The following is a 24,342-nucleotide window of genomic DNA, read 5'->3' on the forward strand; positions in this document are numbered from 1 at the left end:
AAAAAAAAAAAAAAACTCCTGTGAACAACCCTGTGCAACTTTTTGAATGAACATAAGTTTTTGTTCCTCTAGATAACCAAGAGCTAATGTCCAGGAGTGCAATTGCTGGGTAAGGGTTTGTTTAGTTTTTTAGGAAACTACCAAACTATGTTTGAGGGGCTGTACCTTTGTACATCCTACCAGCAATGTATGATTGACCTAGCCTTTCCATATCCTGACCAGCATTTGGTATTGTCACAGTTTTTTATTTTAGCATTATAATAGGTATATAGTGATAACTCATCATAGTCTTAATTCCATTTTCCTAATGGCTAATGATGTTGAACACTTTCTCATTTGCTATCTATATCCTTTTCAGTGAAATGTCTCTTCATGTCTTAAGCCCATTTTCTAATTGGATCCTTTGGATTTTTATTACTGGGTTTTGAGAGTTCTTTAGATTTTTAAATATGAGTCCTTCATATTTAAAATGTAGATATGTAGTTTGCAAATATTTTCTCCCACTTGGTGGTTTGTTCTTTTCATCCTTTTAACGGGTCTTTCACAAAGAAAAGTTTTAATTTTGATGAAGTCCAATTTATCAGGGTTTTTTTTTCCTTTATGATAATTCTTTGCTGTCATATCTAAGTAGCCTTCATCAAGCCATAGGTATTAAAGATTTTCTTCTAGTTATCTTCTAAAAGTGTTAGAGTTTTATGTTTTACATTTAAATCTAGGACCTACTTTGAATTAACTTTCGTAAAGGTCATAAGATTTAGGTGCCTAAAGGCCCCAGGTGTAGTAGTGATTTCATAGTTTACCCTGTATCTAACTGATGACAGCAAATAAAAAGTAGTTGCTAAGTAACTAACACTAAATGTAACTCACTTTATTTTTATGTTATTTTGCTATGCTTCTTATAATAATATATGTAATTAGAGATTACTGTAAATATCAAAAAATGTTCAAAGAAAAAATAACAGAGAGGTTGGAACAATAGAAAAATTAATACAAAAAATGTGAGAAAAGTTAAATAAAAAACAAAACCCCTGTTAAAGGCACTTCCTCTCCCTAGAATAAAATGGGAGGGGAAAGGAAAAGAAGCAAGCTGCCATCTCAGTACTACTAAAAAAAGAAACTAATCTATTACATCAGCTATAAAACCACACAGGTAGAAGTGCCTTAATGGTCAGCAAGTCCATTCAAGTCTGAATCCTCACTGTGATAGTCCCTTATCTCCCAAGGCAGTTAGCCTGTGACAGGGGAGTCTTAATATCCATACTTAAATTGATATTTCCTTATGTGATTAATCAAAATGCCTTCCATTTGTTTTCATCCATGGGTCCTAGTTCTATTTTTTGTGATAAACTAAATAAGTCCAATTCTACTTCCCATATGACAGCCCTCTCAATGTTTACAGATGGCTATAATCCCCCTGCCCCTCACATACACTCATGTTTTGTTCTTCTGTCTTCTGAACATCCTTAGTTCTTTCAGCCAACTTCCTTATTACATTGCTTTTAATCGCAGGTGCTATCCAGATGCCTCTGTGTTTAAATCTCTGTTAAATTTTTATCCTCACAATGAAACAAAATACTCCTTGTGACCTTATGAATATAGACTTGAATGGAAGTATCATTTCCCTGGTCCCTAAGCACTTTGTTTAATACTTAATGAATCATTGGCTTTTGGGGGGTGATCATATCACAACATTTAAATTGGGCTTAACATCAACAAGCCCTGAGAGGTTCTTTTGTTCAGGTATTATTGCTTAAGTCACGTCTCCTTAATGTGTACTTTGCAGAATACTTTCTGGACATCATCAAAGTTTATTTTGTTAGATTTGAGTGATCACTTCAGCCTCTTAAGATCTTTTTCAGTATCATTTCTGTAGCCCAAGGATTTTAACTTTGTCTCCCAGCTTTGTGTCATCCTCAGATTTAATTAGCTAGTTTTTGTATCTTTAAGTCATGATTAAATATTAACCAGTACAGAGCTCAGATCAGAGCCTCACAACATGGTGCTTAAACCTCCTTCCAGGTCAATATCAATCCTTATTTAGCACTTTTGGAGAATAATCATTAATTTTGTGTGGACTACTTTGTGCAGAACTGTTTTACAGCCCATATTTCTCCATTTTTTCCTTGAGAATATCATCAGGAGTCCTTGCTTGACTACTTTCCCAGGTGTCCTCCTGGCTTATTCCCTCACCTTCTTCAGAATGGCTTTCCCTGATGACCCACCCAGTTCCTCTGTGTCTTTGTACCTTGATTTATGCTTCTGCATATTATTTTTCACCATCTGTCATATTTTTATTAATATGTTTATTGACTGTCTCCCCCAGTTAGAAAATAAACTCCATGAAGACTGAAATTTAGTCTATTTTATTAACTGCCACCTGCTCAGCAGGTGCCATATTGAAGCATTAACTAAGTATTTGTTGAATAAACAAATGAATGAATTCCAGATCTTCTATATATACCAGATAGGCCTGATAACTTAATAGTGAAGCATGTTATTATAAAATAACAAAGTGGGGGCGCCTGGGTGGCTCAGTCGTTAAGCGTCTGCCTTCGGCTCAGGCCATGATCCCAGGGTCCTGGGATCGAGCCCCGCATTGGGCTCCCTTCTCGGCGGGGAGCCTGCTTCTCCCTCTCCCGCTCCCCCTGCTTGTGTTCCCTCTCTCGCTATGTCTCTGTCAAATAAATAATAAATAAAATCTTTAAAAAAATAAATAAATAAAATAACAGAGTGTTTTATAATATGCAAACTGTTTTAACATTTACTCTTTGACAGTACTACTACTGTCAAAAAAGGAAATGAAATTGGTCATAATTTTAGTCAGTAAATATTTATGGAGCAGCAGTGGCATTGTGCCAAGGACTTGGGATATAGCATGTGAGACCTGAAATTGACCACTGGTCTGATATAATTTGTTTTTCATGAATTCTTGCTGATATCCCTTTTATTAAATTTTATAAATTTTTTAAGCAGGGATTAAGGATAGTGTCTACCAATAAGTAGATTTGCAAAATCAACATTTTCTTTCCTTTTTGAAAGTCAGAATGTCATTTACTTTTCTCATATCCTGTAGTACCTCTCCATTCTGTCCCACAAAGAACGCTGATAGCACCATGGAGATATTTGCAAGTATTCTCAATAACCTGAAATATATATAAAATAACCTGAGATTTGCATTTTTTAAACCTTTCAATGTCCTTGGACTATACTTTCTTCATCTCAGTCTGGAAACTATACTTAGCAAAGTAAACAGAAGCAAAGTAATAGGTAATGATTCTTACTTTCTTGTTTTCACTGATCAACAGGGTATCCTTGGTCTTTCTTTGATATGAATAGAATTTAGAATAGTTTGGCTAGGTTTAGTTTTTATAATTTTTATTAATTTAGTACATACAGAGCTGTGACCTTTCTAATACTATTATAAATTAGCGACATTCGTTTACATGCATCTTATGTGTCTCTACTTTGTACTTTATAAATGTCCGTTAAAAGTCAAAGTTCATCACTGACTCATGAAAAAGTAACAGTTATTTAATCTACCTATCTTCTTGGAAAGGCCTTAAATGAAGTGCAAAGTATCTTTAAAAATACTTAATGAAATTAAATGGAAATTTACACCTTGCTACCATTTTCTGAGGTAAGTTTTCTCACTGGAATGCTGACCAGAAACATAGTATCTGAAAGAAAAATGTTTACTACTGATTAAGGTCAACTGAGACTTTTCTACTTTAAAAAGGATACATTAGTTTGGTTATCTGCCACGTGTCCATTAGTGCACCTTAGATACAAATGAACTAGCGATAGGCTTCTTTGAAATGAAAATATTTATATGTGCCATATTTGCTTTCTCTGCTATTCTCTCAGTCCGGTGTGGAAACCAGAATACTTTAGGGTTATTCTTCGTAACTTCTTACTGATGATAACTTTATAGTTTTATAGATATGGATAGTATATGTAAATGAAAATAGCTATTCTACTAGGGTGAGAGGATTGTGGATTTTTATGAGTAGTGTGTTTTAATTTCCTCTAATTTTTAAAATCATCTTTTTAGTTAAAAAGAAAGCCCTTAGCTTCGAAGTGCATATTTAAGATCTTGTGTAGAATGGGAAAGTTCTTATTCTCTGTCTTCATGGCTGAATAATAAATTTATCAAGACTTTCAAGAAATCATGGCATTCTTATTCCTTCCCTCACATTATTCACTTTTATCCTTCTGTTGAAGATCCAGATTTAATGAGTCAAATTTAATGATATTATTTGTAACAGAGAAAGGGGAGAAGTATAGTTCCATGTGAAAACCAGACTAAATCAGCTCATAGAATTCTGATTAAGGTTTTTAGGTCAGGTTTGAAAATAAAGATGAAGATCTTAGGTGAAGGAGCACATAAGGAAGCAAGCTCAGGAATACATTTTCTACAACACTGTATTCAAACCAACATTTAGCCCAGGAATTTGCAAATTATGGTTCAGGTATAAGGTGAGACCACATCTCAGATTTTTTTTTTTTAACATTTTCACTTGTGGGGGCACCTGGGTGGCTCAGTCAGTTGAGTGTCTGCCTTCAGCTCAGAACATGATCCCGGGGTCCTGGGATCGAGCCTCACATCGGGCTCCTTGCTCAGCGGGGAGCCTGCTTCTCCCTCTCCCTCTGCCTTTCCCTCCTCCCCACTTGTGCTCTCACTCTTGTGCTCTCTCTTTCTCTCTCTCTCTCAAATAGATAAATAAATAAATAAATAAATAACATTTTTCACTTGTGGCATAAAAATAAACTCTACTTATCATAGTAATGCTTATCATTCTAGCAAATGTGCAACTGGAGTGCTGTTTTTTTTGGTTTTAGAGGGTAGGTGGGAAGAACAGATTGTATTGAATAAGAGCAACCTGTATACAAAACAATAATATTAACACATATGGATCACTTATTATGTGATAATGTTCTGAATGCTTTGCTTAGAATAAGTTATTTAATTTTCTCACTACAACCCTGTGATATAGTGTTATTATCCCCAGTTTGCAGGTGGGTAATCATACAGAGGCACAGAAAAATTTAAAAACTTCCTCAAGTTCACACACAAGTGGTAGAATTGGAATATAAATGTAATATAACCTTAGGCTCTAGAACCCATATTCTCAGCCACGTGGTATATTGCCTTTCAGAATCAATCCAGCTTAGCTCTTCATGTATTGGCACCATGTTTTCTCTTGGTCTTTTCTATTTTTTTTCTTAGACTTACCCTTTTATTTTAATAATGTATGAAAAAAATCACATAGTCCACCCCCTCCCTTCTTAAAGTAATATTTTTAATATCAAATTCATCTAAACACTAAACAAATTTTTTTCTATTAAAATTAGTAAAAGTATATGAGTTAAATAACTGAAACACAAATGGTGTGCTAGATAGAATTCATTTCCCTCTGTTGGCTCTAACTTATGCAGTGTGAAGATCTAAGCAATTTAAATTAAATGTTTTTAAAGATTCACTACACCCTTTTGTCCATTAAATACTGTTTCTGTTCTTATATTTTGTCTTCCATTTTTTAAAAAATAAGGAAACCTTTAAATAGAGAGTTATAAGATGTTGTATAACATCTATACAAAATTTACAAGTGAAGCAAAACTGTAAAGGATATATCAAAAGTATAGAATGGCACCAATAATTCTTTAGGCAGTACTTGTTGTGGACATAAATATGTTTTATATGCTAAATAGACTGTTGCCAACAGATATGATTCTTTTAGTGGTACGCATAAATCATATAATAATGACCTAAACTATATTGGAATTTTACTTGCTTCAGAATTTAAGGTTACTATTTTTAGGGCATTGTAAATAAGAACATATAAACCTGAGTTACAGGGCGCCTGGGTGGCTCAGTTGGTTAAGCGACTGCCTTCAGCTCAGGTCATGATCCCAGGGTCCTGGGATCAAGTCCCACTTCGGGCTCCCGGCTCAGCGGGGAGCCTGCTTCTCCCTCTGACCCTCTCCCCTCTCATGCTGTTTCTCTCCTGCTCACTCTCTAATAAATAAATAAATAATCTTTAAACCTGAGTTACAAACAATGCCCAGTGGCAGTCATATTAGATACCAGTAGTTTAGCAGTTCTGTGAGGTGTAGGAGAATTTTGAAAGCACATGCTGTAAAACTACTTGTCTTAAAAAATAGTGTTTGGCATATATGCTCATTCAGAATTTAAGACAAAAAATACTCTGTTTAATTTTTCAAAACTCAGTTTCCATTTTAAAATTTGTGACATTATGAACTTCAAGTCAGTATGTATTGTTTCTAGAGTTACTGGATTCAACACTCTAGAAGTTAATGTATTAAGAAACTGATAGTATATGTAGAAATAAAATATTAATATAGAACACTTCCTCTGGTCTCATACCTAAATACAATGAATATAAACAAAGACAGTTCTTGTTGTTGTTTTTTTTTAATTTTTAAATTCAATTATTTACTCTTTTCCCTTACAGATTGCAGATTTTGGTTTATCAAAATGGCGTATGATGTCCCTCTCACAATCACGAACTAGTAAATCTTCACCAGAAGGAGGGACAATTATCTATATGCCACCTGAGAACTACGAACCTGGACAAAAATCAAGGGCCAGTGTCAAGCATGATATATATAGGTATAATATGTTATTTTTGCTCAGAGTTAACCTTGTCCAAAAACAAGATTAATGAGAATTTTGAAGCTACATTTTAATTTAAATTTTTTTAAGATTTTATTTATTTGAAAGAGAGAGCATGAGCGGGAGGAGAGGCAGAGGGAGAGGGATAAGCAGACTCCCCAATGAGCAGGGAGCTGGATGTGGGGCTCCATCCCAGGACCCTGGGATCATGACCTGAGCTGAAGGCAGACGCTTAACTGACTGAGCCACCCAGGTGCCCCGAAGCTACATTTTAAAGTGTGATTTTTAGTCTTCTCTCATAAGTGTGGTGAAAATAGAGACCACAGTCGTTAATATTTTTAATATTAAAGATGCCATGCTTTAAGCCACTTTTACATCCTTGAAAAGAATTTAAAGTATATATTATTGTTCTGTCAATTTATAATATAGTACTAAAAGGTTATTATCTGGGCGCCTGGGTGGCTCAGTCGTTAAGCATCTGCCTTCAGCTCAGGTCATGATCCCAGGGTCCTGGGATCGAGTCCCACATCGGGCTCCCTGCTCGGCGGGAAGCCTGCTTCTCCCTCTCCCACTCCCCCGGCTTGTGTTCCTGCTCTCGCTGTCTCTCTCTCTGTCAAATAAATAAAATCTTAAAAATAAAAAATAAATAAAAGGTTATTATCTTATGTGACATTGATGGAGGAGGGAGGGAAACAGTGTGGTTAACACTTAACACTACCAAAGGAGATAGTACTTAGGCCAGGAAAAAAGTGAATAGAATAGAGCTACATGAGATCATCTTTTTTATTGCTCTTTATTTTGTGTGAGTAATAGAATCATGTAACTAGAGGTCATTAAAAGTCATCCACAACAAGTTATCCTTGCCTTTAACTCCAAATTTTTATTACAGTAATTTGTTAATTTTTCAAATTAGATTAATTCCCTTTCAGAACAAAACTGTATATAAACACTCATCATTTTTATTATATATGGTGATTCTTTATATAGCATTTCACTACCTTATTACTTGCAAAAATGATATCTCCACAGTCAGCTTTTAAAATCAGTACTATTTTAGTTTATTGTGCATAGTTAGTTTATAATGTCCTGTATGTATATTTTTATCTTAAAAAGCTATGCAGTGATCACATGGGAAGTCTTAACCAGAAAACAGCCTTTTGAAGGTAAGTGTACTTTCACTTCCTTATTCTAGACGACAGCATGTTGGTAGGCCATATTCAGAACTATCTAAATAAAGCCCATCTTATTTTAAATCTGCCTACCATTCATTTTTTGGAAAACACACTATAAAAACATAACAATTTATCAATTCTGATTCCACTGTATATTGAAAACTGTACTGGATTAAGGGTCAGAAAAATGTAGATTCTGATTCTTGTTCTGACAGTAATTAGCTCTGTAATCAAGCCACTAAATCTCTTGAGTCTTCATTTCTTTTTAATTTGCAAGATGAAAATTTTGAATTTTATTTCTAAGATTCATTCCAGCTCTAAAACTCTTTATTTGAAAATTTAATTAGTGCTCCTTCTATAACTTTGAAAAATAATTTTTAAGTTTTCTGATAACATTGTCCATTTCTTTATTTTGAGGATTGTATGGGTCAGCTGTCTTGTGTAACAACCTCAGAATCTCAGTAGCTTACAAAATAAGTGTATGTTTCTCATTCACATTAGGTGTGAGTGGCCATTTTTGGCTGTGCTAGGTTCCACTCAGTTCTGCCAAGCTCTGCTCTATTCATGTTCCATTGGCCAAATCAGGTGACCAAGCTTAAAATTAATGTGGTGAGGTGAGGCTGTAAATACGACAGGAGGCAGATGAGTCTGTCACTGGCTGGGATATATATGTGTATATGTATGTTTTTAACAGAAAGGGGGGTAATGCATTATTCCTATGATTTTAAGTTTCCCTCATTTTCATTTGGTTGACTTTAGAATGTATTTAATTAATGTATTAAATCATAATATATTTCTAATGAATGAAATATATTTGTTTTGACAGAAGTCACCAATCCTTTGCAGATCATGTATAGTGTATCACAAGGACATCGACCTAACACTAACGAAGAAAGTTTGCCACTTGATATACCTCATCGAGCACTTATGATCTCTCTAATAGAAAGTGGATGGGCGCAAAATCCAGATGAAAGACCATCTTTCTTAAGTGAGTGTACAGTTTTAGTCTGGACCTTTTGAATTACAAAAACAGTGAATATACTGTGAATAAAATATTCCTTGAAAAATTACACAAGTTAGATGGCAAGCTTAAAGTTGTTTTTTGTTTTGTTTTTTGTTTTTAATTCAGTTGCTGTTTTTATTTTATGAGATGAGATTGGAGAGATAAGGAGGGGCTTTGGCTACCATTAAAAGGCTAGAAATTTATTCCAAGTACAATGGAACACCATTAAAGTGTGTTTTGAATGGAAATGACATCTAATTTAAGTTTTGGAGAGATCACTCTTGTTGCTGTGTGGAAAATTGACTGGAGAAGGGTAGGCATGGAAGCAAAGAGACCACCTAGGAGACTCTAGCAAGAGTTTATTAAGGTGCTAATCCATGATAGAAAAATTAGATAGAATTAAGATTTATTTCAAAGGTAGAACGGATCATCATCTAAATGTAAACACAGGAGAAAGTTTTTATGATCTTGTCTTAATCAAAGAGCTCTTATATATGACATCAAAAACAAGATCCATGAAAAAAATGATAATTGAGCTTTGAAAAAACTGAAAATTTTTGCACTTCAAAAGATGCTGTTAAGAAAAAGTGAAAAGATAAGCCACAGACTGGGGAATCATCTTTCTAACTAAAAAAGCAATGAAATATATTTTTTATTCAAAATTTGTGTCCAATGCTCATTAGTACTATATTTAAAAAAATCAAAAGTTGCTTGTAATGGATTCACATTTTATTTCTTATTTCCCAGAGCTATGTGGGAGGATATATATCTCCTTTGTCCCCAGTGCCACTTCCAACTATTCATTTCTTTTCCATTCTCTAAAAATTCCAACTTCTCTGCAGATCATACCATTAGGCATACTTACTTCTCTACAGACTTCGTGTTTTTTCCCTATTGTTCTTTAAAGACTTCTGCTGAATACGTAAAGGAGCCTTCTGCAGATCACAGAGCTCTCTCTCTGTATGTCTCCCCTCTCTGGTACTGCCCTATGAACTCTCTCTGCCTTGGTCTACCCAGACTTTCAGCCCCATCTCTTCAATTAAGTTTCCACTCAATTGAGAAGTGAGGCTCCACCTCACTTCCCTCTTAAGCTGCAGCTAGAAACTCTCAACACAGTAAGCGTGGGCAATCATAAGGCTCACCTGATTTGTTTCCCATCTCAGTGATCACTGTCCTTTGTTGCCTGGTATCTAGTATCTTGAAAACCACTGTTTCATGTATTTTGTCTGGCTTTTTTGGTTGTTTTGGGCAGAGTGGCAAATCAAACCCTGTTGCTCCATCTTGGCCAGAAGTGGGAGTTATTTATTGGTTTCTCTTTAAATTAATGGCCAGGGCACCTAGGTGGCTCAGTTGGTTAAGTGTTAAGTATCTGCCTTCAGCTCAGGTCATGATCCCTGGGTCCTAGGATTGGTGCTTGGGGCTCCCTGATCAGTGGGGAGTCTGCTTCTTCCTCTGCCCCTCCCCCTGCTCGTGCACGTTCTCTCTCTCCTCTCAAATAAATAAATAAAATCTTTAAAATTAATTAATTAATGGCCAAAATTGGACACTAAACACTACTTAGCAATTCTGTTATGCTTCTCAAATACATGTACTATTCCATTTTCATAGATCAACTGTTCTAAAGGTGTGGTACAAGGGCCCCTGGGGTGGTTGGTCCCTGAGACTTTCAGAAGAATTCACAAAATCAAAACTCTTTTCACCAAAATAATAAATACTAAGATTTTTTTTTTTTTAATTCTCATTCTCTCATGAGTATATAGTGGATTTTTCCAAAGGCTAAATGAGGTATGATGGTTTCATTGCTCCAACAAATAATGGAATGTGTTCTCACATATATATTCTGATGTCTTAAATTTTTCTCAGTTTTAATTTGTAATATAGTAAATATCAATAGATATGACACAAACGTACAAAAGCTATTTTGGATAGTCAATAATTTTGAAGAATCCTGAGACCTAAAAGTTTGAGAATTGCTTCCTTATATCAGTGATCATCTTGTACTATTGTAGGAGATACCTAAGGCCCATCCATTCTTTATGTTCCCAAAGTGAAGATGAAATCCATTTCAGTCCCTAAGAAGGAAAGTATAGAAAGAACATTTCCAGCTTCTATGTGCCCCTCAGCACTCTTCCTCAGACTTACCTCATTTGCTGATTTTGGAGAAAAACTGAGCATGCTTATCTGGTTCCTTCTCAGTTTTTTTCCTTCTTTTAGAAGTCAGCCTGTCTAAAGGATGCATACATTTTCTGCTCCCCCATGTGGAAGTAGATGAGGCCTGTGGCTGAGTAAAGCTGTGAACTCTTTCCAAGCCCATTGGCTACAGATCTAAAGGTAAATTCTCCAATTATCTTTATCAGTAATAAAGGTTGATACTTTGATCATCATTTATCATTATTCTGTGGCTTTTCTTGATAGATTCTGAGCTTAGGAAAAGAAGACAGTGGTTAATACCTTAGCCTCCCTTCTTAAACCTCTGGCACTTCATGCTCCATCTTTCCTTTGAGCTGATCATCTGTTCTCACACTACATTAAGAAAAGAGAAACCATGAGAGAGCACTACTACCTCATAGATCCACTACCAGATCTACAATCTTAGTTGTACTTGTATCCATTTTTCCTGCCTTATCTCTTTTACAGGGGAAAAAAGTATCCATATACTTAGACAAATGTAAACGTATCACTTGTGCTCTGAATACCATCCCCAAGCCCTCTCCAGTTTCTTTTCCTTTATATTCTTGCTCTACTCTTGCAGTGCCAATTTCAGTCTGTCTACTGGATCATTCAGCTATCACACAGATATATTCCATTATTATCCCCTATTTTTATATAGGAAAAAAAAAACTCGACTTCATGTGTTGACTTCAGGTACCACCTCATTTTTTGGCTCCCATTCAAATCTAAACACCTTGTAGGAATTGTCCATACTTGTCGTCTCTGCTTCTTTCCCTCTAACTCAGTTTTTAACAAACTTACATCAGTCTTCTGTTTTCATATCTCTACTAAAGCTACATTGTTGGGGTTACCAAGGATGGTAATGTTAGAAAATCCTGCTTACCTTACTTGGCTTCTTGACAGATTAGACATGACTAATTAGCTATTCCTTCCTTGGAACTTTCTTTCTGGTGGCTTCAAGACACAAGAGGCTACACAATTTAGTATCCTCTCTTCCTCAATCTCTTTCTCTTCCTCTACTCAATTTCGAACTGTTGGAATGCCTCAGAGCTCTAACATGGGCCCTTTACTATCTGTATCCTATGTATATTCACCCCCTAGATAATCCAGTCCAGACCATGGCTTTATATACCATCCATATGTTAGCGATGCTCAGTTTTATATCTGGAGCCCTGGCCTCTCCTTTCAGCAATAAATTCATATATTATTGTAGTAGTTGTAGTAGTAATTATGATTATTTCCATTTGTTGGCTATTATGAATAATGCTGCTATGGCTGTTCATATGCAAGTCTTTGTGTGAACATGTTTTCATTTCTCTTAGATTGCTATCAGTGAGTTGAATTGCTGGGTTGTATGGTAAATTTATCTTTCATTTTTAAGAAACTCCTAAATGTTTTCCAAAATGGCTGCATCATGTTACATTCCCATTCTTAAATGTGGTTATTTGTCTTATTATTGTCAGAGTTCTTTATATATTCTAGATATAAGTCCTTTAGCAGATACATGATATAAAAAAATTTCCTCCCGTCTGGGGCTTGTCTTTTCATTTTTCTTAATAGCAGCTTTTTGAAGTGCAAAAGCTTTCAATTTTTTTGAAGTGCATTTATCAAAATTCGTTATGGATCGTGTTTTTAACGTCATATCTAAAAATTCTTTGCCTAACCCAAGGTCATGAAGATTTTCTCCTATATTTACATTTAAGTGCATGATCCATTTCAGGTTAATTCTATGTATGATTTTAGGAAGAGTATAAATTTGTCTTTTTTTATGTGGCTGTCCAGCTGTCCTAGCACCATTTGTTGAAAAGATGATCCTTTTCCTGTTGAATTGCCTCAGCAACTTTGTCAAAAAGCAACTGACCATAACTATAAGGGTTTATTTTTAGACTCTCAAGTGTGTTCCATGATGTATATTTCTATCTTTATGCATATAATAAAGACTCTTAAGAGGGTTAAATGTCATCAGTTTGGGGAAAAATTGACTTAGGGCCTTCTCAGTGAAATATTAGCATTTATATTTTGCAGTTTAATGATTAGAGCAATCTGAACTCAATTTTTTTTTTTCTTATTTAGAATGCTTAATAGAACTTGAACCAGTTCTGAGGACATTTGAAGAGATAACTTTTCTTGAAGCTGTTATTCAGCTAAAGAAAACAAAGGTAAATTGCTAAATGAAATAGTAGAAATTGAATTTAAAACAATCATATATTATTCATGGAGATTTTCAGCTTAGTTTAATTTAGTTATTATCTATATATTTTTCACACATATAGGCTACAGTTTAACAGAGACTATGAATACTGTTTTCTCTGTCACCAAAGAGCTTTTCCATTTCATTCAAATGCCACTTCTAGATTTCAGAGGCATTTCCAGAACTCCCATATATGAAATGTAAGCTTAAAACGTGTAATGACTGCCTGTTATGTACAATGAATGCCCTAAATCACTAGGGTTTTTTACCCTGTATTTCTTAACCTAAAATTTTAGTATATATAGAGTAAAAGAAGTCTGGGTTCTTACACTTCTTTTTATTCAGTGTTCTTGGGCTTTTTTTGAGATTTATTGCCAAGTTAAGCTATAGAATTGTATTAATAATAGAAGCCAAAATGTATAGTTTTAATGCTTTATTTTATTTTGTTTTGTTTTCCCACTCAAAAACTCTATTATATAAATCAAAGTAACAGTTGATATGAATTACTTAGAACAATTGTCTTATTTACTCATTCTGGCATTTGTAGATTAGAACAATTGAAGGGACCTATTACTGCAAGGTTTTCTTAATATTATCAAAATTTGTTTAAAAAGCAACTACAGGGGCACCTGGGTGGCTCAGTCGGTTAAGCATCTGCCTTCGGCTCAGGTCATGATCCCTGCATCACTTCTCCTTTTCCCTCTGCCTGCAGCTCCCCCTGCTTGTGCTCTCTCTCTGTCAAATAAATACATAATATCTTTTAAAAGTATATAAATAAATAAATAAATAAATAAATATAAAAAGCAACTACAGTCCTTTAGGGACAAAGTAAGCATAGTTGAATACTTGCTGAGTTTCATTAAATTGCATCTGAGATATAATAATAAAAATAATCAGTTATTAACCAAAGTCTTGAGTTGTAAACAAGCATAGTCTACAGTTTATGTATCATTAAATGACATTGATTGCCTCTTGCAATTTGCTGTATCTTTTGACATAACCTTTAGTTTAAAAGGGAAATGCATGAAGAAACAGCCACCTTTAGCCAAACTAAAAATTGATGGTGGCAGTATTAGTGCCTGTGTTTTAAGGAACTAGAGAACTGTGTTTCCATTCTTTTGATAACTTTTCACTGACCTCCCTGCTTCTGAGTAGGTACAGTCTTTTCTAGAACATTCCAATCTCTCCACTTCTTAGTAGCTACAAACTTCTGTAATATATATATATATATTTTTTTTTTTTTTGCTTTATCTTTTCAGTTCTCTTTTCTCTCCTTACAACTTTCTCTTCTTCTGCCAAGAAAAGGTAGATAGAAGAATTTGTTCTCTTGGTTATAAAGTGGAAGAGAACCATTCCAGTTCTTTTTTTTTTTGTCCCCAAACAACTTAAACACTAGGATCTATATTTTTTTCACTTTTTTAAATTTTAATTCAATTAATTAACATAATGTATTATTGGTTTCAGAGGTGCAGGTCTGTGATTCATCAGTCTTATATAATACCCAGTACTCATTATATCACATGCCTTCCTTGATGTCCATCATCCAGTTACCCCATTGCCTCACCCCTCTCGCCTGCAGCAACCCTCAGTGTGTTTCCTATGATTAAGAGTCTCTTACGGTTTGTCTCCCTTTCTGGTTTCTTCTTGTTTTATTTTTTCCTCTCTTCCCTATGGTCCTATGCCTTGTTTCTCAAATTCTACATATCAGTGAGATCATATAATTGTCTTTCTCTGATTGACTTATTTTGCTTAGCATAATACCTTCTAGCTCCATCTACATCATTGCAAAACACTATGATCTATATTTAAAACTGTTAATTTTTTAGGAGAAATTTAGGCTTTTTATATAAAATAAAGTACATATTTTCAAATACCTGAATACCATTTAATAATAGCATTGCTAAATTACTAAAACATTACTTTCTTTGTTGTTCTTAAGTAGCTCTATTGTTTTTACTCAGAATTTTAGTATTTTTTTCTATTTAAAAATATTCTTTATCAATTCTCTGAAACTGGTAGGGGAAGAATATCGTCTCTATTTATGGATAAGACACTGAGGTATAGGAAAGTTACACAACACTCTACACAGCTAGCTAATGGCAGGGCCAAGAGTAGAATACAAATTTAATAAGATTTTTCATCAGGAAACTTCTGGGGGCACCTGGGTGGCTCAGTCAGTTAAGCTCCTGACTCTTGATTTTGGCTCAGGTTGTGATCCCAGGGTCATGAGATCAAGCCCCACATCAGGCTTCGCACTCAATGCAGAGTTTGCTCCAGGTTCTCTCCCTCTCCCTCTGCCCCTCCTACTTAAGCATGCACGCATGCTCGCTCTCTCTCAAATAAATAAATAAATAAAATCTTTAAAAAAAAAAAAAAAAAAGGAAAGAAATTTCTGAAAACCCGGGTCTCCTGCGTGGCTCAGTCAGTTAAGCGTCTGCCTTCGGCTCAGGTCATGATCCCAGAGTCCTGAGATCAAGCTGGCATCAGGCTCCCTGCTCAGCGGGGAGCCTGCTTCTCCCTCTCCCTCTGCTCTTACTGCCCCCCACCCTTGCCATGCTCTCTTTCAAATAAATAGATAAAATCTTTTTAAAAAAGAAAGGAAAAGAGGGAGGGAGAGGGAGGGAGGGAGGGATTTCTGAAAACAAAGACCACCAGTTAGGGTGACTTGTTTTGTTTGATGCTCCTACATTTTTTCCAGTTCTTTGAACCAGGTCCCATAAATCATGTTTTCACAGATAGCCTTTCCTATATCTTAAGAAGTAAAAACTGAACCAAAAAGTTTTTCCTTAACATTCCATTTCATTTCTTTCTAAGGGTTGATTTACTAGTTCATAAATAATATGAATTATCATAACATCAGTTATGAGAAATGATGTTATTCAAGGATATTGCATTCTCAGAAATGTTTCAATAAATTTAAAAACACAGAAAAACTTATATAACAGAGACAGATCCAAAGAATAATTCTAAAGGTTCACATAAAAAGGTATTTAACAAATGCTCATTGGACTGCTTTGTGCAAAGTACTATGCTAGGTGGATTATATATACAGATGAATAGTGGTTTTTTCTTCTAAAATTCCTTACCTGTGTAATGGAGCAGGCAGTCATATAAGTATGAATATGGAGGACTGGTGTAGTACCCACCAATTTCTAAAGTTCTGTAGAGCAGTTGACATTATGTTGGTTTGGAGAAGAGAAGCATACTACAGGTTTGTTTTTTAAATCACTCACTAGTGATGGCAGCTAATCCAACTGGTTTATAGAGATGGGAGTAGATCACTAAATGATTTTAATACAGAGGTTTAGCATATAAATAAATCATCTGCTTAATAGCTAACATGTACTGAATGCTTACTAAGTAATCTTAGGACTTTTTTTGTTTATAATCCTCCTTACAGTAATCCTGCAAAATAGGTATTCTTATCTCCAGTTTACAGAACGGTAAACTGAGAGTAAGTCTCATGCCTAAAATCCAATAGTTAAGTATCCTGGGATTCTAAACTGGACCTGACTGGCTACATGATCCCCATCATTCCATTAGGACACTCTGTATCCTTTACTTTAGCCCTCAGTTTCTTATCTGTAAAACGAAAATAATACTTGTACTTACCAGCACAGTGCCTAAAATACAGTAAATACTTAAAAATTATGATAGATACATAGATACATATACTTACACAAATTGAAATTTATTAAGTACCTAGTTTATACCTTCTGTTCATTATCTCACTTAATCTCTTAAACAATCCTGCATGTAGGTATTAGTCCATCTTTTTTTTTTTTTTTTTAGATTTTATTTATTTATTAGAGAGAAAGCAAGAGAGAGAGAGCACGAGTTGGGTGGGGGGGCAGAGGGAGAGGGAGGAATAGACTCCCAGCTGGGCAGGGAGCTCAACACGGGGCTCCGTCCCAAGACCCTGGAATCAGGACCTGAACTGAAGGCAGATGCTTAACCAACTGAGCTACCCAGGCATCCCCAGTATTAGTACATCTTTAAAGATAAATTTGCTCAAGGTAACCAAATGATATGAGGCAGGATTCAAAGTCTGTTTCTCTAGTTATTACCTTTAGGTTATATATTTATATTCTCAAATGATTTAACTTTACTTTCCAGTGATTTTGTATAAACATATAAAGTATGTTAAGCAGATTGTATTTTACTCACATAATTTCCTAATCACCTTCAACTAAAGGACATATATGCATTCATTCCAGTTAAAGAGTGCTTCAAGCACTATTCACTTATGTGACAAGAAGAAAATGGAGTCATCTCTGAACATACCTGTAACTCATGGACCACAGGAGGTAAAAAATTTATGTTGATAAACTCAAAATATGAGAAGAAAATGAAAAATCATTTAGTCTTAATTCCTTCCTTTATATGTGGGAAGCTAAAACCCCAGGAGATTTTAAGATTTATTAGGTAGCCGATGGCAATCTCCATTTCAGACTCCAACACTCCTAATTTTCACCCCACTGTTCATTTCATTGAATCATATATAGTCCTTGCTTCTTTGTTTGCCATTAACTTTAGTCCCTGTAATTGTTTCATATAATGAATGGTGTTCCAATGTGTCCATAGGCAAATCATTGATTACATTTTTACCATTATATTTATGCCTTCTTATTCAAATGTAAACTAGCTATAATACTGCTTTGTCCTTACCTCTTACAATGATTAATGAAAGGCAAAATGCCATTTCTGTGGCTATCTAAAAGGAAAGATTTCTTTAGTAGCATTCATTCATATTTCAAATTAATAATTTCTCCTAAGAATATATAAGACTTGTTTTATATATGTGTTTCTTTAATTTTATAAGGTATAAATTGTAATAGTTTTTATTCTTTTTTATAGTAAACTAAAATCAAGAACTATTCAGAAATTAAAGCTACTTAACTTTAAAATGATTTTCTATTAACCTAAATCATTTATCTTCTATTTACTTTAGGAATCGTGTGGATCCCCTCAACCCCATGAAAGTAGTGATTCTAGTAGAGCCTCAAAGTCCCTGTCAGCATCTCCAGACAATGATTTTTTATCTAGTATGTAAATTTTTCAGTCAGTATTACTTGCATGTTTTCCATTTTTTTTAAGATCATATTATTGGTAAGCAGTCATGGTTTGTATGGAACACAGCTTTCATCTGTAGCCATAACTCATTTTTTAAAAGTGTTAGAATCTTAAGTTGTGAAAATAGTAGTGGAATGTTCCATAAATACATTAAAATATTGAATGCATTGTGTTCAACTTTGTGAAAATATATTTAAAAAAATACTTTCTAAGAGAAGAGAAATGTTTCTGAGTAACCATAGTATGAGATAGAAGGTGATGTATTGTAAAGGAGATACAATGTAGAGCTATGGTAATACACTGGAAAAGTAACATTTTTTATAAAGCATTTCACAACAACCTTGTGAGGGAGATATTCCTCATTTTACAGATTTTTAAAATCAAGACTTCCTGGATCACATAGTTAGTAGCTGGCAAATCCAAGACTTGAAGCCAGGTCTTTTGATAAATATTTTCATGTCACTCCACTACACCATGTTGTCATCATGAAGAAATTGTTTCTGACTGAAGGTTGGACCTATAGTTATAAAGATGGGCATTCCAGGCAAAAGGAACAACATAGAGGCACAGAAGCAAGAAAACACAGAGAACAGTGAGTAGTTGGTTTTAGCTGGTAAAGAGGATGAATGAAAGGAGATAAAAGATCAATAGGGTGGAGTCATATCATCACAAATTCTAACACTTGGCGGAGCTATTTGGGCTTTTTCACTTGGGTAGGGAGCAACTATTGCAGATATTTGAGCAAGGGTGTGACATGATAAAAATTTTTTGCTTTAGGAAGATTTGTCCTGGCTGGAATATGTATTGGAAGGAAAAGGAGAATGCAGATGGGGAAACCAATTAGTAGACTGTTAGTCTGTTACTGTAATATACATGAGAGGTTATGAGACCTGATCCAGAATACAAGAAGGGAGAAATGATGAGAGAAATGTTATGGAGGACACACTGAAGGAGTTTATAGAATTCTACTTGTAGGAAGGAAGAGAGAAAAAAAGAGCGAACAAGTTGTCAAGCCTGATGACTGGGAGAACATTGATGCTATTAACAGAAATAGTTGAAATAGGTTTTAGAGTTAGATGAATAATTAAGTTTTTAATTTTTTTTTCAAATTTGAGGTGCTTAGCAGTGCATATGAGGTTGATGTCTAGTGGACTGTTGAAAATGTAAGACTAAGGCTCAGTGAAGACAGGAAATTTAATTATATAGATTTTGGAAGAGAGGTGACAGTTGAGACCCTGAGGCTGAATAGGATTACCGAGGAAGAGTGTAGAAAGACACATATCATAAATAGATTTAGAAGACACATTTAAAGTACAGAAGAAGAAGAAGACACAGAAGAAATATGGGATTATGTGAAGAAGTAAAATTTCATGATTTATAGTTTATATAAAACAGACAAGCACAGACAGAAGTGTGGTAAAAACATTCATTATAAACGCATTTTTGTTCTAAAATATATTTACTTGTGGAATTAGGTTTATGAACCAGCTTTAATAACAGTGAAAATTTAAACACATTGAATACTATCCTCTGTGTGACCCAAATGTTGATATTTTAGCTAATAGGAATAGCTAAGGACTATCCTACCCCTAATGAAGATACTGTGTTTTGTAGGAAAAACTCAAGACTTCTCTACGCTGTGTCACTATCCAGTAAATCACAGTTGCAATAGTAACATTTCTGCAGCTCAAAAGGGGACATTTTGTGATTACAAGACCACCCTATGCTCTTTAACAGTAATAAATCCACTCCCAGCTGAGGGAAACTCAGGTAAATATTTAGCACTTTGTAAATGATGCTGTTTATCTCGCAACTATATGTTCAGTATATTTGCCATGCAATAAGTTTTATTTGTCTTTATTTCTTCAACATGATAAATATATACCTTCTTAAGTAGGAAAGTACTTCCAATCCTAGGAGATAAGAGTGCTAACATGTAATACTAGGCCCACATGGTATTCCATGAACATCTAACATCTACGTAGGGAGGGAGTGCTAAAAGGAGGTGTGACTTAATATGTTACTAAAGGTAAAGTTATTTTTGTTTATTTAAAAAATATGCAGATATCCTTTATATTAAAAAATATATATCTATAAGATAGATTGGGTTTTGCCCCCGTGGATTTATAGTATATAAAAAGGCTTTTTCTGGGAAGGGAACTGGAGTGTTTCCTGAAAATTAGCAGCATCCTCCAAAATACTTGTATTCCATATTAGCGTAATCGTAGAAAATTAGGGGTTTTATTCCTTATTACTTCTTTGTTCATCCAGTGTTACTCATAGCTGTTTACTTGTCCTCACTCATTTGTCCTGCCTTGCTCTTCTGCAGTGCGACCACAGCCTGGCATAGCCCAACAGTGGATCCAGAGTAAAAGGGAAGACATTGTGAGCCAGATGACAGAAGCTTGCCTTAACCAGTCACTAGACGCTCTTCTGTCCAGGGACTTGATCATGAAGGAGGACTATGAACTCATTAGTACCAAACCTACAAGGACCTCAAAAGTCAGACAGTTACTGGACACCACTGACATCCAAGGAGAAGAATTTGCCAAAGTTATAGTACAGAAGTTAAAAGATAACAAGCAAATGGGTCTTCAGCCTTACCCAGAAATACTTGTGGTTTCTCGATCACAATCTTTAAATTTATTTCAAAATAAAAGCTTATAAGGGACTCTTTTTCAAGAAGAAAAGTCATTCTATAAAAGGGTATTTTATATTTCTGTTGCCTTTATCTTATTGGCTTTATAAAATCCACATGAGTATTAGAAGCGTTAATGAAGTTTCTTCTTCAGGTAAATATTAGTCTTCTTCCATGACATTATAGTATTTTTTAAAATTAATATATTAGAAAGTCTGCATTTTGCTACAGAATTCAATTGTTTGTCTCTTTGGTTAATTGAAATTATTTTTTAAATGTAATAATTATATTCTTGTATATAACAATGTCTTAAGGTATGATGCATTTCTCATGGAAGCCATTTTCATATTCATTTTCTTTGTGGGTTATTTATTACTTGTCTAAGATGCAGTTTGGCTTTTGGAAATGTAGCCTTTATACTTAAATTAGAGCTAGTACAGCATTTCTAACCTATAGTGCCAGGTTCAAATCCTCACCAAAAGGTTGTTCATTAAACTTTGTTATCCAGATTACATTTTTAAATCCTATTCATTGAATTCTTCTTTAAAAAAAAATGTTTCAAAGGTAAAATGACACAAAGTCTATGAAGAAAAAATTAATCTTTCAATATATGTTTCTACCCTCATTTCTAACCTCAACTAGCAACCAAGGTAACCAAAAATTAACAGCACACTGTTTATCCTTCTATACCCTTCTCCCTACTCGTATGTATACATTCATGTGGGAAAGGGTCTTTCATTAATATTATTATAATACATCATATTACAACCTAATTTTTGCACTCAATAGTACATCATGTACAGCCTTCCAGATCATGAATAAATCTAACTCATTCTTTTTAATTGCTGCATAATGTCAAGGCTGCTTTTTTATTTTTTTAACTTATTCACCAAGTTTAGCCAAAACAATATAGTGTGAGTAATTTTTTTAATAGCTTATGTCACTAAGTGAAAATTTACAAGGCATAATCCCCCTTCTGAAAATGTTTATTAATAATGTCAGCAAAAAGTATGATGCAGGATAAATTCTAAACAAACTTTCAAGAAGCACCAGATGCACAGTATGAAAAAAGGAGAAGGAGATTGGGGCAATTAAATATTTTATTAAAATTGTAAAATAAGTATTTTAATCTCCATTTGGAGCTTGACATTAACCTGTGGCACCTTATTACTCTGTCTCTGAGAAATACGGAAATTAGTAGGGAAAAATAGAAACCAATTAAGTATATGAGTGATCTATTATATCTCTTATTTTTAAGGTGTTAGGATAAAGATTTAACTTGAGAAATAAGTTGAGAAGATGGGATTGTTTTAGGTTGTACATAGACACAGCACTAAATAACATTTAAGTCAAATAGTAAGGAAGTTCTTTTCAGTTCTTCCTTGAGCCTTCTAATTAAGTAAAGGAGAATGTCACAATCATGCTGTCATCTTTTAATCCCCCTTGTTAAGAAAAAGAAGAGGCTTCAGAACTTCAGAAACAATATTTAGCGGGCGCCTGTGTGGCTCAGTCATTAAGCATCTGCCTTTGGCTCAGGTCACAATCCCAGGGTCCTGGGATCAAGTCCCACATCAGGCTCCTTGCTCAGTGGGAAGCCTGCTTCTCCCTCTCCCACTCCCCTTCCCCCCTGCTTGTTCTCTTTCTCTCTCTCAAATAAATAAATAAAATTCTTTAAAAAAATATTTAGCAAGAATTTTGTAGTTTTTTAAATTGTATTTTATTTGAAAATGACCTACATATGACAAGTGGTACTGATTTTGTATTTATAATATTTCATTTTATAATATTCAAATAAAAAGACAAGCAGAAATACTAAATTGTGATATAGGTAGTACATGAGTGTGACAGCAAACATAGAAGTAGTGGAATGATGACATTAAGATTGTCACTCAAGGAAGGGACCTAATAATCTATAATTATCCGGGTTTTTTTAACTAGATAGTACTAGATGATCTGAAAATGTCATTCTTTGCAGTGTATTTTAAAAGAGTTTTACCCATAAGTGTAGTCCACAGAGCAGCTGCATTAACATCACCTGGAGCTTATGAGAAATGCAGCCTCATGGCCCCTATCTCAAACCTGAATCAATCCCAGGTAGGAAGGTTTAGAAATCTGTTTTAACAAACCATCCAGGCCATTATGTGTGCTAAAGTTTGAGACTCTGGGTTTTTTTGTTTGCTTTTTTTACTGTGATTTTTTTTTTTTTTTTGTAGTTGACACCTTGGCCTTTTTTTTTTTTTTTTTTTATGTTATGTTAGTCACCATACAGTACTTCATTAGTTTTTGATGTAGTGTTCCATGATGAAGGGGGGGGAATTAGAGGGGAAGATGAACCATGAGAGACTATGGACTCTGGGGAAACAAACTGAGGGTTTCAGAGGGGAGGGGGTTGGGGGGATGGGTTGACCAGTGATGGGTATTAAGGAGGGCACGTACTGCATGGAGCACAGGGTGTTACACGCAAACAGTGAGACTCTTTAAGAAGTGCAATAGAATTATGCATAAAATAATTTCCCTTTCGTTTCACAAATCTGTTTTCCTTATGTCCATTTGCCACATTTGTCTTCAGGATATATAGTCTCAGAACTGAGGTTTGATTAGTAAATTTAACTTTTTTTTTTTTTTTGCATCCACTTGAATTCCCAAAACAATTACAGACATGTTTTACATTTTGAAAAAATCATTTAAACATGATAATCTGATCAGTAGATTGAATCTACCACTCAGCTTTTTAAAGAAGTACTTAAGAACGGGACAAACACTCAAATTATGACAGCAGAAGAGCAGAGCTGATGTGGGACAAGACAAGAAGCAAGAATAAATTTGCTGAAAGTTATACTAAAGAAATTGACATCACTATGAAAGACTGGGGTGTGGCGGTGGCAATATCCAGCAGTGGGGGCTGGTTTTTATGTTCTTCCTCTGTCATTAATTCTCTGCTCACCCTCCCCCACCCCAAATACTCAATTTCCTAATTTATGAAGAAAAATTATCAATTGGGGGAACAGAAGAATCAGTAATCTTTCATGTTAAGCCATCCTCACAAACATGTCATTGGCTTCAGAAATGTGTTTCTTCTCTACAATCTCCACTCCCATCTCTCAGAGCCCAGTTCCCAATCTCCTGCTTTTCCACCCCTTCTCCCCTGGACCCTTCCTTTTTTTCTTTTCAATGTCAAACACCCAGATTTCTTTTAAAAACAAAATTCCTTTGCTTGACTTGTCTGTACCTTCTCATCCTTTTCCTGGAAAATTATGCTGCCTTTACTCTTGTTGCCAATTTCATCCTTAATCTTTTAAAATTTTTAAAGGGACACTCAGGTGGCTCAGTCAGTTAAGCATCCAACTTGATTTCAGCTCAGGTCATGATCTGAGAGTCCTGGAATCAAGCCCTGCATCAGGCTCCAAGCCTGGCAAGGAGTCTGCTTGAAGATTCTCTCTTTCTCTCTCCCTCTGCCAC

The 24,342-nt window shown here is 34.8% G+C and overlaps 1 protein-coding gene across 2 annotated transcripts in view; it reads left to right on the top strand.

Annotated features, from left to right (window-relative positions):
- Window positions 1–22,565, top strand: part of RIPK2 (receptor interacting serine/threonine kinase 2) — a 31,739-nt gene extending 9,174 nt beyond the window's left edge. The window contains exons 4-11 of one of the 2 annotated variants that reach the window (XM_081816225.1): window positions 6,474–6,631; window positions 7,748–7,797; window positions 8,633–8,794; window positions 13,055–13,140; window positions 17,390–17,479; window positions 18,124–18,217; window positions 19,860–20,015; window positions 20,575–22,565. In XM_081816225.1, the coding sequence (XP_081672351.1) occupies window positions 6,474–6,631; window positions 7,748–7,797; window positions 8,633–8,794; window positions 13,055–13,140; window positions 17,390–17,479; window positions 18,124–18,217; window positions 19,860–20,015; window positions 20,575–20,912 (1,134 nt within the window). In that variant the 3' untranslated portion in view covers window positions 20,913–22,565. The remainder of the gene's footprint in view (window positions 1–6,473; window positions 6,632–7,747; window positions 7,798–8,632; window positions 8,795–13,054; window positions 13,141–17,389; window positions 17,480–18,123; window positions 18,218–19,859; window positions 20,016–20,574) is intronic. The other variant, XM_081816226.1, reaches the window with a different exon arrangement.
- The last annotated feature ends 1,777 nt before the right edge of the window (window positions 22,566–24,342 follow it).

This window comes from Leptonychotes weddellii, chromosome 4 (assembly GCF_054177405.1).
Source record: "Leptonychotes weddellii isolate Sample4059 chromosome 4, ASM5417740v2, whole genome shotgun sequence".
In the NCBI taxonomy this organism is placed as follows: domain Eukaryota; kingdom Metazoa; phylum Chordata; class Mammalia; order Carnivora; family Phocidae; genus Leptonychotes; species Leptonychotes weddellii.